The 17,707-nt window shown below is 40.2% G+C and overlaps 3 protein-coding genes across 4 annotated transcripts in view; 2 read left to right on the top strand and 1 right to left on the bottom strand.

Annotated features, from left to right (window-relative positions):
• Positions 1–4,214, bottom strand: part of AP3S1 (adaptor related protein complex 3 subunit sigma 1) — a 36,634-nt gene extending 32,420 nt beyond the window's left edge. Inside the window, exons 1-2 of one of the 2 annotated variants that reach the window (XM_082497769.1) lie at positions 4,090–4,214; positions 952–1,043 (exon numbers count right to left, since the gene is read on the bottom strand). In XM_082497769.1, the coding sequence (XP_082353895.1) occupies positions 952–1,043; positions 4,090–4,158 (161 nt within the window). In that variant the 5' untranslated portion in view covers positions 4,159–4,214. Of the gene's footprint in view, positions 1–951; positions 1,044–3,358; positions 3,403–4,089 lie in introns of those variants that run through there. The other variant, XM_082497770.1, reaches the window with a different exon arrangement.
• Positions 1–17,707, top strand: part of GTF2H2 (general transcription factor IIH subunit 2) — a 213,682-nt gene that overhangs the window by 10,440 nt on the left and 185,535 nt on the right. The window lies entirely within an intron of this gene.
• Positions 4,439–8,375, top strand: ATG12 (autophagy related 12). Its single transcript, XM_082497175.1, has 4 exons — positions 4,439–4,623; positions 4,791–4,927; positions 6,984–7,046; positions 7,417–8,375. Exons 1-4 carry the CDS (start codon positions 4,455–4,457, stop codon positions 7,474–7,476), a joined length of 429 nt encoding a protein of 142 aa, XP_082353301.1. The 5' UTR covers positions 4,439–4,454; the 3' UTR covers positions 7,477–8,375.

Below are 17,707 nucleotides of genomic sequence, written 5' to 3'. Positions count from 1 at the left end.
TTGATCAGGAAAAAGATGTCACAGCTGGCATGGTACAGCTAAGCATTTAACTGACTCCGCACAGAAAGTGTAGGCATTAACATACTAACTTTCAATAATCAGGAATTTCCGTAATTACTGTATTTAACAGGGTATTACAATCTCTATGTTTAGACTGAAGATCATGAGCTTACTCCATCAACTATAAAACTCCTTTCCCAAGAAGGTGGCTTCGTCACTATTTACCCTTGATGACTAATATCTCAGAATAAAACACTTTTCCATTTCAGAATTTCTTCTGTTTACCTAAGGCAAGATCACATTAAAAGAAAACAACCAAGCTGATTCAAGAAAGAATCTAGAGAGAGATGTAAGTCTGGCTTTCCTCCTGCCTTGCTTTACCTATATTATTAAAACACCTTGGTTGAAATTGCATGTGAAATTGCACATTTAAAACTTATTTTTTTCTTCCTACTTTATATAGCAAGCCCGAACCCTGATAAAAAGGCCAAGGAACCCTACTATCAGAGACCGTCCACTCAATTTTTAGGAGTTCAAGCCAAAGCACCAGCTACAAAATATTTTAATTTTCTCAAAGCTTATGGCAAATGCCAATGCCTCCTCAAATGAGGCCAGAAATCTTTAGCTTGATTATAGGGCAACTGGTTAGGTATGATCTGCCTGTTTCTTCCCCATATTTGTCTGAAACAATTATAGCACTAGATGTGCTACTGTGTTACAGTACTAGAAAAAAATTAGTTTTATTGACTAACTCATTTTGATATATATATGTACGCTTCAATTTGTAAAGAATATGTATACCTGGTGTATCATGATACTATTCTTTCTGTATTAAAATATCTCAAGTGACATGGCATTTACATTACTGTAAAAACAGTTATATTACAATCGGCAGTAATAACATTTGCTAGCTAAGAAGTACTGGGCATTTATTTCAAATCTGATACTTACAATCCTCCTTCTAGGAAATTACAGACATTTTCATCACGTTTTGATACTAAATGGAAAGTTTCTCTGATAATTTGTTGCTGTGTATCTTCACTCTATGAAAGAAAACATATTTTGCTATCAAGCTCAAATGGATTAATTAACAATGCACAGCACACAAAGCTAATAAATAGAAGATAAAGTATATCAGCACCCTCAAACTATTTATTTCTGAAGCTTTAAATCTGCCAATTAACAAGCTGCATTTTTTTGTCATTTCAACACAAAAAGACATTTTTACAAGTTAAGTTGCAGATTAATACATTACTGAGAAACAACTGTGAAAAAAGTGATTCATTTTAAGAAACTCCTAAAAAAAAAATAATTTAAAAATCGTTTCAAGTAAACATGAAGTCTTCTCAAGTATTCTGAATTCTTTGTATCTCCACTGTAGTCTGAACAGCTACAGATGTGCTTTGAAACTACTTACACCCATGAACAGGTGGAAAACATAGTGTCAAAAGCTTGAAGTGGGTGAGGAAGCTAAAAATCCCACAATACATAACTCTTTCAGAAATAGCTTAAAATACAATGGCATCATGAGCAACAGCTTCTCTTCAGCCATAACTTTCCTTCTAGCAGATCACAAACATCACTTCCAAGTCTGAATGCGCTTCACTCTTCTGGAGTCCCCACGGTGATTCCATCATTCCTGCACACTTACTTTGCTACCCTTCTGCAAGAGTAGCGTTTTTAACAAGCCTGTACTTTCATAATTAAAAAAAATAGACAGAATTCCTAAAATCCTGCATTTGTTTTATAGCAAGAACCCTAAAATTATCAAACATAGAAAGCCCCCAGCCCTGCTTAAGCACTTAAGTCAGCATTTTAAGCCATTACATGAAAAAAAGCTCTAAGCAAAACTGGCACATGTATCTTAAAAGTGATTTCAGCTAGAACCATGCAGTATCCTGCATGACTGCTAAGCAAACAAAGCCTTTAATCTGTGTGGTTCGCATTCATCACCTTAAATTCATGTGTTATTTTACAAAAAACCTCTAGAATCCACAAAGACATCAGCAAACAACTCCAGCAAAAGTAAATTACTCCATACAACACAGAACAAGAAAGTGCAGGTTCCTCTGCTTCTATAGTTTGCATTCCTTAAATTGTGCCTGCCTTACTCTGCTGCAGTTATCTCAGTTACTTCCGTGATATTTTCTACAGTAGCAAGAAAGAGTCAATGTGTCTTTTTTCCTTAAGAAACTCAGATACTGAGTATTTAAAATAACTTTTACTTTGAGAATCTGCCCTTATCACAAAGTTGTTCAGAAACTTATTTTTAACTTTGAAATTATGGCCACAGCTCTATATCGGAAACATAAAACCATGGCGCATGTGTCTTCCTATTTAATTGCCATGAATTATTATTCTTCTACCTAATTGCAGAAGATTATTAAACTCATTTTATTCAGCAGAAATTCTTTCAATTTTCATACATACCAGGGAAAAAAGTTACACACATTTTATATGGTTTGGTATCATAAAGCAAACAAATACCTCTTTCACCAATCTAAAGAAATTAATTTCTCTAGAAAGCAGGAAATGCTTCCACTTGTAGAAAAATCCATGAGATTTGCCTCCACTACTGGTTCAATCGAAATTAAAGTATGCATAAGTTTCAAAAAGTCCATAAATAAACATTATTGAAGTCACACACAAAAAGATAATTACGTTTGAACGGAAAATGAGAATGGAAGTTAACTATTTCACATTAATGCAAGTTTTGTATACCTTTCCAAAGTCTTTCATCTACTTATTTAATCTTTACCTTCACACCAGCAGGAAAAAAAAAAAAGAAAAGAAAAAAAAAAACTTCTTTAGTAAGTTACTATAGCTCTGCAATGGAAATTATCAAGAGCAGAGTGGGGATGCACACAAGGGGAATGCTCATCAATATATGTAGGTGAGAATATTCCATTTTCATTTTTAAATTAGAAATGGTAAGCGAAAGACGTCTGCTTGGTAACCCAGACTTGGCGAGAAAGAAAAAAAGGGGCTGACATACATTAGAATTTCCCAGTATTGCTTTCCTAAGGAGAAGGGATCAAATTCAGTCATCCATAGCAACAACCTGTATCAGTTACAGTCTTTTAATTAAAAGCCTGACACTGCAAACTGAAGTGTCACAATCATCATTTCTCCTCTGAGATGTAGAAGTAAGATACATCCCTTCCAATATGACTTCTGTAACAGCCAAAATTGCAAGTGAGCACCCTCAAATCCAAGTAATAGCACTAATGAAAAAGAATATTTTGTTTACATAATTCTGGGAAGCATCAGTTGTTTTCTTGTGTTTTAATGCCCAAGGTCTGCCCAAGCAGAGCTTAGACTAATTGCTAGAAAACACAGTAAATGATCAAAACATTACCTTAAAATCTCTCATCCTTGACTTAAACCAACTGTTTCCACATTGTTTCTTAATTCCCTGTGGTTGCACTTTCTTTTCATCCAGATTAAGTGTTTGTGCTGCATTTTCAGAGCTGCTTTGCTACTTGCCTTCTCCCACGTAAAAGAATATACTATTCTATTTCAGTACATTTCTTTTTCACGTCAATTGTATTTTCACAGTACTCTGAAAGTTTCCAACAGAAAAGCCCCTGCTTATTGAACCTGTAAGTCCCACAAAACTCATCTTCCCAACTCCAACACCTCTGCCACGGAGACAGGCAGCACTATATCAATCAAAGACGCCGAAAGCCAGGCTAAAAAAGCACGGCAGAGCTCGGAGCAGCGCTTCCACAAGGCAGCTCAGCGAACCGACCCTGCCGTTGGACGAGACCCCCCTCCTTCACCTTCAGCCCTGCTAAAGGACACTTTCCAGTGAAAATCAACCCGGCTGGGAAAACGGCTTTCTCCGAAATCCCATTTTCCTCGCCGACGGCTCTTACAAGATCTCAGCACCCTCCATCTTCCCGACCCAAGCCCAGAGCAGCGGAGGCGCCGGGGCAGGACCGGGCCGGCGGCTGCTCCCCTCCTCCCCGCTTCCCTTCCCCCCCACCCCCCCCCCCGCTACCTCACACCGAACCGCCGGCCCTGAGGAAACCCCCGCCGCCTCAGGAGGCCGCCCGCCCTCCGTCCCCACCCCCGGACCGCCCGTACATAGCGCTGGTAGAACTTGGAGAGCCGCGGCTTGCCGTGGTTGTTGAAGATGAGGATGGCTTTGATCATGGTGGGGCGGGGGGCGGCGGCGGCCGCCGGGCTCGCTGCGTTGCGCTCCTCCTCTTCCTCCTCTCCGCCCTTCCCCCTCCCCTCCCCTCCCTCCCCCCTCCCGCTCTCGGGGCGGCGGCAACCGGTCGCGCGCACCGCGTCGCCGGTGATGCGCAGCCGTTAGCGGCGGAACGGCTCCCGCGGGCACGTGACGCGCCCCTCCCCGTCACCTGACAGGAAGGAGGTGCCCCGCAAGGGGTAAAACGCCTGGCGGAGCGGCGTCACCGTGGCGTCACTTCCGTCGGCTGGGGCGCAGCATGGCGGAAGCGGAGGAGCAGCCGCTTGCCTCGCCTCAGAGCGAGGGCCGAAGCGAGGGCGGGGAGGAAGCCCCGGAAGGGGGAGCTGCAGCAGGGGCTGCTGACTCAGCCCCCCCTCCGGCCGGCTCGCCGGGCACCGAGGAGCCCGCCGGCGACACGAAGAAGAAAAGTAATGGCGCGAGAAGCCACCGTCGGGGCGGGCGGGTGCGGTGACAGGCGGGTGCGCTGGCCAATCGACGATGGGAGCAGGCGATTCCGGCTAATGAGATGGTGGGGGGAAGGGGGATGGGCGCGGGTCGGCGGCCGACGGCGTTAACTTTCGCCCTTCCCTCGCAGTTGACATCCTGCTGAAGGCCGTGGGCGACACTCCCATCATGAAGACGAAGAAGTGGGCCGTGGAGCGGACCCGGACCATCCAGGGCCTCGTTGACTTCATCAAGAAGTTCCTCAAGCTGATGGCCTCCGAGCAGCTGGTAGGGGCAGGCGTACCTGGCGCCCCAGCGTGCCCTGTGCCTCACGGGGGAGGCCGGGAGCCAGCTATGGCAGGGAGCTCCGGTGGCCCAGGGTCCAAGCTGTCACACCTTGCTGGGGGACTATCTGTATCTAGGCTATGGGTTTTAGCAGGAAACTTGGTGTAGAGGCACCAGTAAAACCCTTCAAAGTACGCAACTGTTGTGGTTTAACCTCAGACGGCAACTAGAACCACACAGCTGCTTGCTCACAGCCTCCTTTCTCCCCAGCCCCCTGAGAAGGGAAGGGGAAAGGAAGAATGGGCGGGGGAAGGAGGGGAAAGGGAGAAAAAAAACCCTTATGGGTTAAGATGAAGGCAGTTTAATAAAAGCAATAACTGAAAAGGAAAAAATAATAATGACACAGGTTACTCTCGCTACCTGGTCAATTGGCACCATCCTGAGCAGTGATCTCGGACTCCCTTCCCCACCCCACCCCATGCTAACCCCCATTTATGTACTGAGTGTAACGTCTATGGTCTGGAATATTTCATTGGCCATTCCATCCTACTGTCTATGCTTCTATGGGAAGCTGAAAAAAGTCCTTGAATGGTGTAAACATCACTTAGCAACAGCAAAAAACGATATGTATTATTGACATTCCTTTCACAGCAAACACTAGAAAGAAAATTAACTTTCTCAGCTGAAACCAGGACAACATCACAGTGTGAAGTTGAGATGAGCTGCAGTGGTGCAGTTTGGATGTGCTTGGGTGCTCAGCTCCAACCTTTGGGTTTTTTGCAATGCCTCCATTTCTTCTTGTCTGATGCTGATGTGCAAAGCTGCATGTATGTTGTGCAGCAATGCATTTCAGTGAAAGGTTCATATGCACAGTGTAACTGTAGGTATGCAGAAAGAGTATTTGGGGGGAAAATCAAAAAGTATTTGGGGTTGACCTGAATATCTGTCTGTTTCATTCAGAACTTCTCAAACAGTTTAATTACTGTCATAGGACTGATTTGTCTTTTAAAATGGGTAGCTTGAAAATGTTTGCAGTTTAGCAGCACATTACTGCCTTCAGTGTTCCTTCCTATGAAGCACAAGTAGTCTTCTGATAATATTGGAAGAGCTGGAACAGATTTAGAAGTGATTGTACTAATTTCGCAATTAGCAGTAAACAACATTCATATGCTGAAAAGTTTCGTTTTAAGATATGAAGTTTAAGCTAGACTCATTAAAATACTCAAATGTGTAGGTAAATTGTAGATGAAATCACTCTGTTCTTGGTCTGGGGGCTCTTATTTAAGCATGTCGGCATAAACAGTTTCACTATCCATCTCTTTCACCTGGAAATCACGAAGGGTTTCTTTTTCCCAGGGCTAAATACTTCAAAGAAGGGTAATAGTTAAGGTATTTACTGTTCATGGATATTCTCAACAGTTTAATTCATTAACTGCCATCTCATTGTCCCAGGAAAAAAAAAGATAGGAGCCTGGAGTCTTCCAGTTTGGCTTAACGCTATACTTAGCCCTAGGAATTATATAACACTTCTTTGGAAGTGGCACTTAATACCCTACTACACATTGCCATTTTACACTGCAGATCCCAAGGCCCTCTTCCACATGATGTACTTGCTACTATATGCATGTATACATTTGGAGCAGGAAGTGAGAAAGATGACTTTAAAAAAGAACAAAATAATTCTAATTTCTGTGACAGCTGTTCTAATTGAGTGAATTCAGCAGTGTGAATGGTTTGGGTACTTGGAGTAAGAGCAAGAATTAAACCAGTGGGTTCACTTTGTGCTGCTATATGGGACACTAATGGGTCAGTTTGCAGGAGAAGGCAGTCAGCATGCTTGCTTTAGCTTGATCCCATTGGCCAGTCAGAGGTGACTCCTGGAGGTCATGTTGCCCATCCACACTGAAGTGAAAATACTAATTTGTGGTATTTCGGTGTGGACTGTAAAGATTATAAAACAAATGGTGAACAGAGGACAGGTTTATCCACCTCTGGCTGCAGAATGTTTCTTATATGTGATCTATGGGAGATCTCCATCTTCTGTTTTCTTTTCTTGCAGTTCATATATGTAAACCAGTCTTTTGCTCCATCTCCAGACCAAGAAGTTGGGACCCTCTATGAGGTGACTTTAATCTTAAATATCCTTTCCAAATGTGTTTAGGAGAACTTGTCAGTATACTTCTGGCACTTGAAATCTGTTACTGCCCCTAGCTATGCTGGTAATATCTTGCAATTAATGTAATGTAGTTGATATTCACGGATCTGCATGAATATGATATAAAAAGACATGACTTTGTATAGTCTCTGGAAATGCATTCCTTCGTATGTAGTATGTTGTCATGCTTCCCATTGTGATGAAGAGCTTTGTTATAAGTAATAGTATTCCATGACGCAGTTATCTAGTGGGGGGGCTTTTTTTTTTTTGTTTCACTTTCTGTATATGCTAGCTCATGAATAAGCTAATGGCTCTTGTTTTGTGTTTTTTCTTGCAGTGTTTTGGAAGTGATGGCAAGCTTGTACTGCATTATTGTAAAACCCAGGCATGGGGATGAATGACAAGCAATACAATTGTTTAGGTGTTGTCTTTAAAAATGGAAAAGGGACTAACTTTCTTAAAGCCAACCTGTAAACACACAGAAAGAAGGATTTTTTGCAGTTCTGCTTATGATTGTACATTTATAAAAACGGTGCAGATGAATAGCATAAAAGAAGAGCTACCTAGGCTATCTGATCATGTAGCTTTTTTCTGAGGTAAAGAAAAAAAAATCCACATCCACCATCTATAGAGTAGAGCCAGCTCTCTTGCTGCAGAGTTCTCCGTTACCGTATCTGAAGGGAAACTGTTTCATGGTTGTCTGGAGGACTGAACAGCTTTGTCAGTCTGTATGCTGTACTGAAGATAAAAGTTCCTTTTTATTAAAAGGGATGTTTATTATACATGTAGCCTGGGATTCGGTCTACTTCTGACATGTTGTACATCTGTTATGTGCATTCTATTCTTTGTGAAGTCTTCATCTTGAACACACATTATCTCACGTCATTTCAAGGCAGTATTTTGATTTTTTTCTCATAATTAATATGTAGGTATTGGTATATAATCTAATTACTTCACTTTGTGCCTTCATCGTGTTGGTAGTCTAAGTACCTCATTTATGTCACACAACATAATGATAGGCCTCAGAAATACTTTTCTCCTGCCCAAATTGTGTAGGGATTTGTTGAAGGTGAACACTTCAGCAGTTGCCAAGGTGTTTCTTCTGGCACTGTTTAATGACTAGCATTGTTAGCTGAATAATGCAACTACCTATTGTATTTTCAGTTAATGAAGAAATAGACATGAGGTGCTAAAAACCTACTCTATATATTCTCCTTTTGGCTGCTGTTATTTTCCTGTTTCACCATCTGCATGTTCCATCAATAAAGTAGGATGCAGGTTATATCCTTTCACTAAGTCATAACCTACCGAGGACTTTTTTTTTTTTCCGTCTTGTAGTGGACTTGCTGCCTTGACTAGGGTACTGACCTTTGCTTTTATTTATTGGAGGGTTTGGATGTGGGGGGTGTTTTTTGTGGTTTATTTTAAATGTCTGTCGTACAATCTTGTATGTTTGTTTAAGCTGTACTAAATTAAATGTTAGCTGTTTGCTTGCAGTGTGTTCTTATGCTGGATGACAGTTTTTGTCCCTGACGTAACCTACTTCCTCAGCACATACAGGCAAAACAGTCTGTTCTAGTTTAAAGCATGCTTGCACGATACTCTTGAGCTGTTCATTGCTGTTTCATGTATAAGTGGCTCTTATGCGGTCTCTGCAACCTGTGTATCAGTTTGTTTTCACCCTTACAAGACTTCTGGAGAACTAATAACTCAGATTAATTTACTGATGTTTGCATGCAGGCTGCATGTATGGCAGAGTAACACAGGCGCATGCCCTGAATGTTTGCTGTGTGAATAGCTTGATATATTTTAGAGCTTTTTAAGTGGAAAACCTGGATTCATTGGATTACGCTAACAAGGCAGAATTGCTTGTAAACTTAAACACTTCAAATAATCCATGCTTGTGCCTGCTCAGAACCGGGATCTTGTGCATCTTTGTCTATTTAAGAGAACTTTTGCAGAGGTAAGCACTCTGATTCTGTCTGTGAGGAAATTGCCTGCTTGGTTACTGTGAGGCCAGCATAACCTTGCACAGCCACCAGAGGGTACACAAGGACAAAGGTATTTGCATAGTTTTTCCTAGATTTTTTTTCAGACTTTTTCGTAATATGTCCCCTTGACGGCCTTACAAATATAAGTAGTTTGTTCTCCTATGTGGCAGTATGTTTACCTAAGATAAGCTACTAGTCTGCCCCTCTTTAAAGAATGTTATGTTGGTGTCTTTCACCTCACTTGATCTTAAATGAAACTACTGATACACTGCAAATGTGCTCTTCAGAAGTGATGCAAGAAGATTGGGTTTTGTGTGTGTGGTTTTTTGGGGGGGGTTGTGGTTTGTTTTGTTGGTTTTTTTTTTTTTTTTTTAAAGAACAACTAAAAACCCACTAGGATCACGAGGTGAATGAAGACTAGGTGATTCTATCTTGTCAGCTAGTGGTAGAAGGTTGTCCTATATGTTGCATCTATAGATAATTTTGATCCTCTGGAGTTGAAAAAAAATAGTTTGCCTCAACTCCTTCAAAGGTAATAGTCCAGCAGCATAATACCCACAGTAATCGTTTGAGTTTCTTTTATTCACCGCAGGCATTTTCAAACTTGGATAACTTACTGATGGAGATATGAATTATTATTTAAGATTCAGCTTGTTCTTTGAATAATATTTATTTATTACTGTTTGTTCCAGTATTTTTCTGCTTTTATTTTTTCTCCAGCACCAACTAATTATTTCTTGGCCACTAGTTTACCAATATACAGTGACTACTCACCTGATCTAGCTCTTGCTTTCTGTTTCCTGAATGCTCTTAAGTGGCTGCCTTTATTCTGTTTCTTTCTTTTTAATGACTGCCAGTTCCAATTCTACTAATTGCCTGTTGTCCCCCTGCCCCCGTAGCTTCTGTACCTTCTTTATGGAGACACTTCTCCTATTTGCCACTTTTCTCTATCGTTTTCTACCTTCTCGCATAAGGAAGGTACTGCTTGTTTATCTCTGGTAACCCCTGAAGGACCATGGGCTCTCTCTCTGAAGTCAGGGTATGACGGTTCTAAGTGACAGAAACTTTTCCTTGTGTGTATTCTTAAATAATAGGCTAGGCTGCAAACATGTCGAGTAGATAATGTGTGGGGTGAACAAATAAATGATTAGCAGCACGTTGCTTGTAGAATTTGCAAAAGACAAAGCTTGCACAAGACATGTTAAATCTCATCTTTTTAAAAGTGACAGTGAAGTGCTTTAAAATGTATGTACTTATTGCTTTAAAAAAAGAATTATTCCAGTAAATTGGAAACATCAGAAGCTTAAGTAGAACATGAAATATGTTCTCTGTATGTCTCTCACTTCTGCCTTGAGCAAAAGTGTTGACTATATAGTTTAAGTGACTTCAATTGTAACAGTGGGAGGAAAAAGGATATGAAAGTAAGTGTTGACCTTTTGGGCAACTCTGTGAGAGTGGTACAAGACAAAAAAGAAGACAAAGGTATAGCCTTAGAGTATTTTGTTCCACCCAAAGATGCTACTGTACTGAGCTACCAATATTTGTAATACTCATCATTCACTTGATTTTATGTAATTGAATTAACAGAGTAGGCAGATTGGAAAAGATCAGTAAATAAACTAATTTTTAAAGACTGTGAAATTAAGATAAGTATTGGAAAGGAAAATTATTATACTGGTTTTATGAAAGGCTTAGTACTTCACAACATCCCGATACTAAAAAATAGTGCTATGCAACATTCAGTTACTCTGTTTCCAAGGTAACAATTGCCAAGTTCAAACCCTCTAAACTGGGAGGCATTATTTATATGAACTATTATTCAGATAATGGTTTAGAGACTAGCATTTATTATAAAATTCTACTTTGTAGCTTGAGCTAGTCTTAAAACAACCTGGAAAATATGAAGGACCTAAGTGAAACTAAAGTTACCTCAAGAGTGAAATGATAAAATATGTAATCATATCGCCTGTGTGCATATTAAGCAAATGTCATCTTTACTTCTAAGTCTTGAGTTACTACTAAAGTATTAACAGAAGATGTGGCTGTATTAATTATCCCCAAAACCTAATCTTGAATGTACCGATCTACAGTAAAATCAAGGGGGAGGGTGGGCAGGGGTAGAAGTTCACACATCCATTCTGCAAATTCCTCAACTCTAAAGCAGCTTCTGTTTATCCATTCCTGCTGTTCATGCTCATTTTGTAGATCGAATTCTGCTTTTAGTTACACAAGCTTTTGGCTTACACTGTTCTTGACTATCCTGAACTCTTAATTATTCTTCAGGGATTTTGTAGAAAGGTTACTCAAGGCATTATCATACTACAACATCTTCAGACTTGGAGATGAGACAAAAAAGGGGGAAAAATGCCTTTAGTTCTGGGTTTTATCATTATGGTTATGACTCTATTACAAGCTTGTACAAAATGCCATGTGATTAAAAAACGTGTTTTCAGCCTTGTTTCATATTGGATCATCAAGAGAACAGAAACATTTGACAAAGCATGTTAAATGTGTGTGTTCTTATTGGCAGAGACCACGCTTCAGCTTTGCCAGCATTGTACTTAATATGCTCCTAAGGGTAAACATCATAAAATTCTAGATATTTTTCTTGTTCCTGCTTTGCATTTGTTCCAATGGCCATAATGCCATGAGGTGTCAGGTGCGCCCCGCTGTATTTTAGTCAGAAAACTTTTGACTTGAGGCCAAAGGAGCTAGAGAGACAAAAACTCATTTACAGGTTGTTTGATCCTAAGATAGATGGTTAAGAAAGGTTGAATGAATCACATTATTGACTAAAGAGAGACCAAAATAAGTATGTTAAAAGCTTAACATTAAGCCAGTCACACTACAGTAAACTCATTAGTGCCAGGAAATTTTCTGGGGCGCTGTAGCTCGGTCATCTGTGCAGTTAGTTGGTAGAACAGTTGCTGGCACAGATTTTGGCCTGTGCACAATTCAGGAGTTGGCAAGGCACCATTTCTGGTGGGCACTTTGGACGTGATCAGCCTGTTCTGGAGGTTAAAAGGTAAATAATGTGTATGCAAACTGTTTTTTGCAAGTTTACCTCTGTGCCAGAGGGCAATCCTTGGGATATGTTAGTGGACACACAGTCTGAATATCAGGTGAGATTTGATCCCTTGTATGCACATAGGGAAGAATTAAACTTTGGGGAGAAAAACATTGTCCCTCTTTGAACTTCAGGGGTTATCTCAGCACTTTTTTTTAAATGGTTCTCCAGGTTTCCCTGCATGTAATCATCACATAAATGCTTGCCCTACATGGCTACCAATAGCTAGATTCAGCAACATTTTTTAAGGCTGTAGATTGTAGATGGTGAGGAAGTACTACTTACACATCTCAAGTTGTTCATACCTTTTCAAGTTAGAAGTAGATGATGAACATTAATTAGTAAGATTTAGGAAAAAGTACAGGACTCCCAGCGTCTCTGCTCTGTATCTTCTCATGGAATAATTCCACATGAAAATTATTTTTACATACATATGTATATAAAACATATATATCAATTGGACTGAGTGAATATAGTGGTAAAATATAATTGCATGGAGGGCTTAAGCATTAAAAAAAAAAAAGTTCGAGTTACATGTTCCAATTGGAAAAATCAGTATATGATGTTAAAGTAGACAAAAATGTCTTTCCCTCAAACCCAGTTTGGGAACAGAACTAATAACCCTAGCAACTCTTGGGAACTAAAACACATTAAGAGCCCTTCAGCTCTGAAACAGGAAACCTCAAAGAGAAGAGCTCCAGAAAACTACACAGTAAATACTGCAGTGCAGAGACTAGCCAGCACTTTAGCTTTCTCATATAAACACCACAAGCTGAAAGAAACGGAAACTTATTTTAAAGTGTTTTTCTCAGAGAGAGAAATGTCAATATTTTATATTTTATTTATAACACATGCATAGTGTACTAACCTCCTACTGAAAGGGGATCAAACTGACTTCTTCCAAGAGTCCTTCCAAGAGTGGTTTAATGCCTCACAGCGTTTCAGTGCAGGTTATTTTTCTTACCTTTGGCAGTGCGCATGCTGTTTAGTAGTTGTTAGTGTTGTCAATGTATGGCATGACTTAATATGTGATGCCCTCATTTCACTCATTGATTACTGCATTTCGTAGTCTGATGATGTTTCACTGTGTGATCTATGTTTGATACAATTTGTTCTCAGGTTTTCTTTTTTCGTACATCACTGTGCAAGCAGCAGGTTCTTACGCAAAATTTGTTGTGTACTGAGAGATCAATCTCACTTTCCAGGTTATATGACTGAGGAACAGCTACAGCGCTGTTCCACAGCCCCAGAAGGAGTCATCCTACTTGGATGTAGGGCTCCATAATCATTCAGCTTGGTCTTCCAGATCAGAGTTTGGGAACTGCTGCTTTAGATGGTGCATTGCTTCCAAATAGCAATCTGAGTGACGTCTGTAACAAACATTTACTTGCGTTTCCTCATGATTATAACCTGAAAGGTCTCTTCTGTGCAATTGGTATCCTTCCAAGAGTTCAAAGACCTTCAAGTGAAATAAAAGGGACAGAACTCTAGGTGTCATAGACAGGCACTTCAAGTTTTCAGATGCTGGATGCAGTCCTTCTTAAATCATACAAAGCTTAAAGGAAGAAGCAGTAACCCTTTTGTAATACTTTGGGACTACACAACAGTGTTGTATTTCAGTAAAGTGAGTTTCCTTGATGCAGCTTATTAACCTTTTACCTGTGTTGTGATCTGATCTGTGTGACAAAGTATTCTCATCTATTAAGCCTCCTCAGAGAGGTATTGCCATTGAGTCATGTGGCCCCAAAACTTGCGCTACAGCTGCAGATCCAGATTTTCTCTTAAAAAGTCCCTCTCTACAAACATAAAGAAACTTGGGTAGTAGCGTTGGTAAAGGGGTGAAAGTCATATTATTTGGAAGAGGAGATGTAAATGCTCGTTGTTGGGTTGAAGTGCTATTATCTCTCCGGTCTAACAGACCAAAGAGAAACAGTATAGTTTTTTGCCACTACAGCCTGAGGATTCAGACACCCTGGATCCCACTTTCAAACTACCCACAATTGTTGTTCAGACTAACAAGATGCATCAGAAAATCTTGAATCCCAAGCTACCTATTCAGGCCCAGGGTGTAAAGTGTCTGACACTGGAGTTCATTAATTCCATCAATCTTAATTGAAGATTTTCCTCAACAAGTCAGGAGAAAAACCCTGTGAACTGAACCCCAGTAGGAGATGAGGTGCCAATATGTATGCTTGGGCACTTCAGCTGTTAAGTCTCTCTGGGAGTTAGATGTCACGTCCAATGATTGCTTGAAGTGCGTACTCCTGTCTTTTGGATAATAGTTGAGTGGTTGGGCATTTGTCCATAAAGCAAAGTTTCTGTGGTTGAAGCCCAAACTCCCATTTTCCAAGACAAGGTTTTAAGTGTCAGGGTATCAGCAGGAATGGTTTATTGGTTTCCTCTCTGGCTCTCAATGAAGTTATGTCATAAAGAATGCAAGAATGATTCACTTTCTTTGTGAACCCTCTGAGGTTCTGTGCTTCTCACAAGGACTGCGTGATGTGAAATAGAGGAAAAGACCTTTTTGCTTCTTCCCTGAAGTTACATGCTTGCTCTTTCTCTGTAGCCCAAAGAACATATATCCACTTTAGGGACTGTGGTATTTGCATACATGAGTATGAAGAACCCATGTGTCATCCTATGGATGTCATAGCATCATACAGATTCAGAAGAACCAAATGTGATTACATATCTCCTCCAAGAAACACCAAGGTGTGCCATCATTAAGCAAAGTTCAATAGCTCATTTATCAGAGAAACAAGATATGAGACCCTGGTTACAGGAACTAGCAAATGTAATTCTTGCAGAATTATTTAACGGGAATATAGTGCTAAGTACCTGCTCATCATGAAAAGCCAAGGTCTGAGAACTGGTGCTACTCAAAGACAGGGTGAGACACCTAATTTGTGGGGCATATTGATACAGTAGAAATCTGTTCAAAAACTATTTCCTGTAGGTTTTTAACCTTTATTGATATGAGACTTTCCGTGATAGCAGTGTGCAGTCCAGCTCCTGAGGAACTGAACACCAGTTGCAGTGTTGCATCCTGCAGTCTAAGATACATAGATGTGAATCACCGTGCATTTGCCTCAACTTTGGACTTATTTTTCAAATAATCTTTAAGTGACTGGTCTTGAAAGGGACCTAAGCTTTTTGCTATAAAATTGAAAGTTACAACATCCCTTACACTTGAAATAAAGCCTCCTACAGACTAAGTATTAGTCTATAATGACAGAACAGTTGAGAAATGTGTGCAATAGTTAATTTCTACAGGAGTATGAATATATGATTTTCAGAAATAAAAAGAAGTGGGTAAAATGCTGTACACTCCTTCATAAGAAACACAACTGACAATGTGAAGACAATTCCCATGCTGTGTGGATTACAATGCTCTCTTTTCTTTTTTTTTAATTTTTTCAGTGACAAATATCCTCAGTGACTGAAGCTAGAATCTGTTAACTGCCATATGTGCCCTTTGCACCATTTCTGTCAATAAGGTATTAGCAAAAACCCAAGCTGGAGAGCCATAAATGTTGTTCCTAGTAGTTTTCACGCAGTCAAGTAATCAACTCCTATAGAAGTTTTCAGGATCAACAAGTAATATTGAAAGATTCAAAATGAAAAACTGTGTAAACTGTTTTGAATAGGAGCAAGTAAAAGTATAAGAATTGCTACTACTACTAAAGAAATTTAAGTTTTTGGTAATCAGGGCAAAAACTTCGACGAATTGGTACAGCAATGTCAGTGAGTAATAATAAACAACAACAGCATTTTAAAACTGCAATAGGTAGATCCAGCCTGATCCCTTAGCTGTAACACAGGAAGGTAAAAAATGTCTTTTTGCTTTTACTAGCAGTATTTAAAGACATCACTAATGGTCCCATCAACATTGTGGCAAAGGAGTTGGAGTTCTGAGGTTTCTGGGATTAACAGCAAAAGCATTTTTTTTTTTTTTCTGAATTTAGATACCAGAACATCACCAAACACATAGGTGCTCAGATAAGCAGGGTGATATTGTAATGGCTGGAAAATAATTTAAATCAGATCTTGGGAATATCAGAATAAAAAGAAAAAAATGTTTGAAAGCTTGTCTCTTAATTTCACAACCCATTTTGGTGATCCTTACAACAACTTATTCTTGTAAGATATTTTATTCCTTTGGGCAGTGTTTCCAACAACCTCTACAATTATGTGAATTCTGCCTTTGAAAAAAACAGCATAAGATGTTTTGCACTAATTCTACAGCAGTTTTAATGGTGTCCATGTGGGAATACTCAAGCAAGCACTGGAAAGAAGTACTACTCACCCATACAATCTTTCGACACCAACCAATAGCTAAAATGGACCCGAGGCAAATTTTGTTAAAAAATAAGGCCCTTGTTCTTAGCTGTGAGTTTGAACAAGTTACCAAGGGAAGTGATGTGTTTGATCGTTACCTGTAGTTCTCCCAGGAAGGCTGGATGTTTTATTCTTTAACCAAACAACAGCTGTTGATATCAGTGCTGGGGTGTCCTGGTTGCATTTCAGAGCTTCAGGATGGTCTTAGGTTCTTTCAGACCTTAAAAAGTCTGCTTGAAATTATCACAGTTCTCTCTGTCACAGACACGCACACAACCACAACTTGTTAAAAAAAAGTAGCAATATGGTTGGTTCTGCTTTCTGTATGCCAGGAGAGGTTCTTGACCAATGCCTGACAATGTACCCATTCAGTACATTCACTCATATTTCACTCCAGTGCACTAGATGCCAGCCCCATTTAAATGGATGGGAATGTATTCCTGACTGCAGTGCAGCCAGAAGTTCATCTAGTCTCTCAAGTTGTTGCCACTGAGTTAATGGTGGTGCTTTTTTTCACACCTCCTTGGTGCATAGGTCAGGAAGAGGGAAGGGAAAGCAGGCATGATGGAAATCCCTCAATGTAACTGTCTCTAAGGGAAATCGCAAGCTGCCAGTATTGTGAGCACCCTTAAGCCTCAGAGCTACAGCAGATCACACCACCGATCTGCTTACTTCCAGCCCCACCATCATAAGGCAAATCTGAATAACAGAACTCTTTTTCCCTTTTTTTTTTCTAGAAAGAAAGGATGGATTTTTTTTTAAAGCACAATTCTCTGACATATAGTGAATTCCGTTACCTGAGTTCATGACCAATAAACATCCTATTAACAGTTGAACTGGAAATAAAGACAGCTGGCATGGTGCCTGCCTGGTCTGCAGTCAGTGTATAGGTCTGACAGACTGAGGAGTGCAAAGAAGGTCTTTCCTCTTAGCCTGGCCACCTTTGTCCCATTCATTACACTCCTAGCTGTCATGCTGAGTGCTAATGGTCACAGCAACCCTAAATATGACTGTGGAGTGCATGGTTTTCAAGGACCAGCACTTTCAACAGGCAGGCTGTATTCATGTAACCCCCAGCAGCAATCTTCTGTGTGAATTATATATCAGTGTGGAGGGTCTTTTTTCGCTTTTAAATAGAGCTTCCAAATGTATTTTTGTGAGGCCAGCCTCGAATTAACACTTCTTTGCCGCAGCTTATCTGCCTGGAAGCTTCCTCCTCTGTGATATAGACA

The sequence above is a fragment of the Vanellus vanellus genome (assembly GCF_965231255.1).
Source record: "Vanellus vanellus genome assembly, chromosome: Z".
Taxonomy (NCBI): domain Eukaryota; kingdom Metazoa; phylum Chordata; class Aves; order Charadriiformes; family Charadriidae; genus Vanellus; species Vanellus vanellus.
The sequence above is the reverse complement of the archived record's forward strand: the minus strand, read 5'-3'. Positions and strand labels throughout refer to the sequence as shown.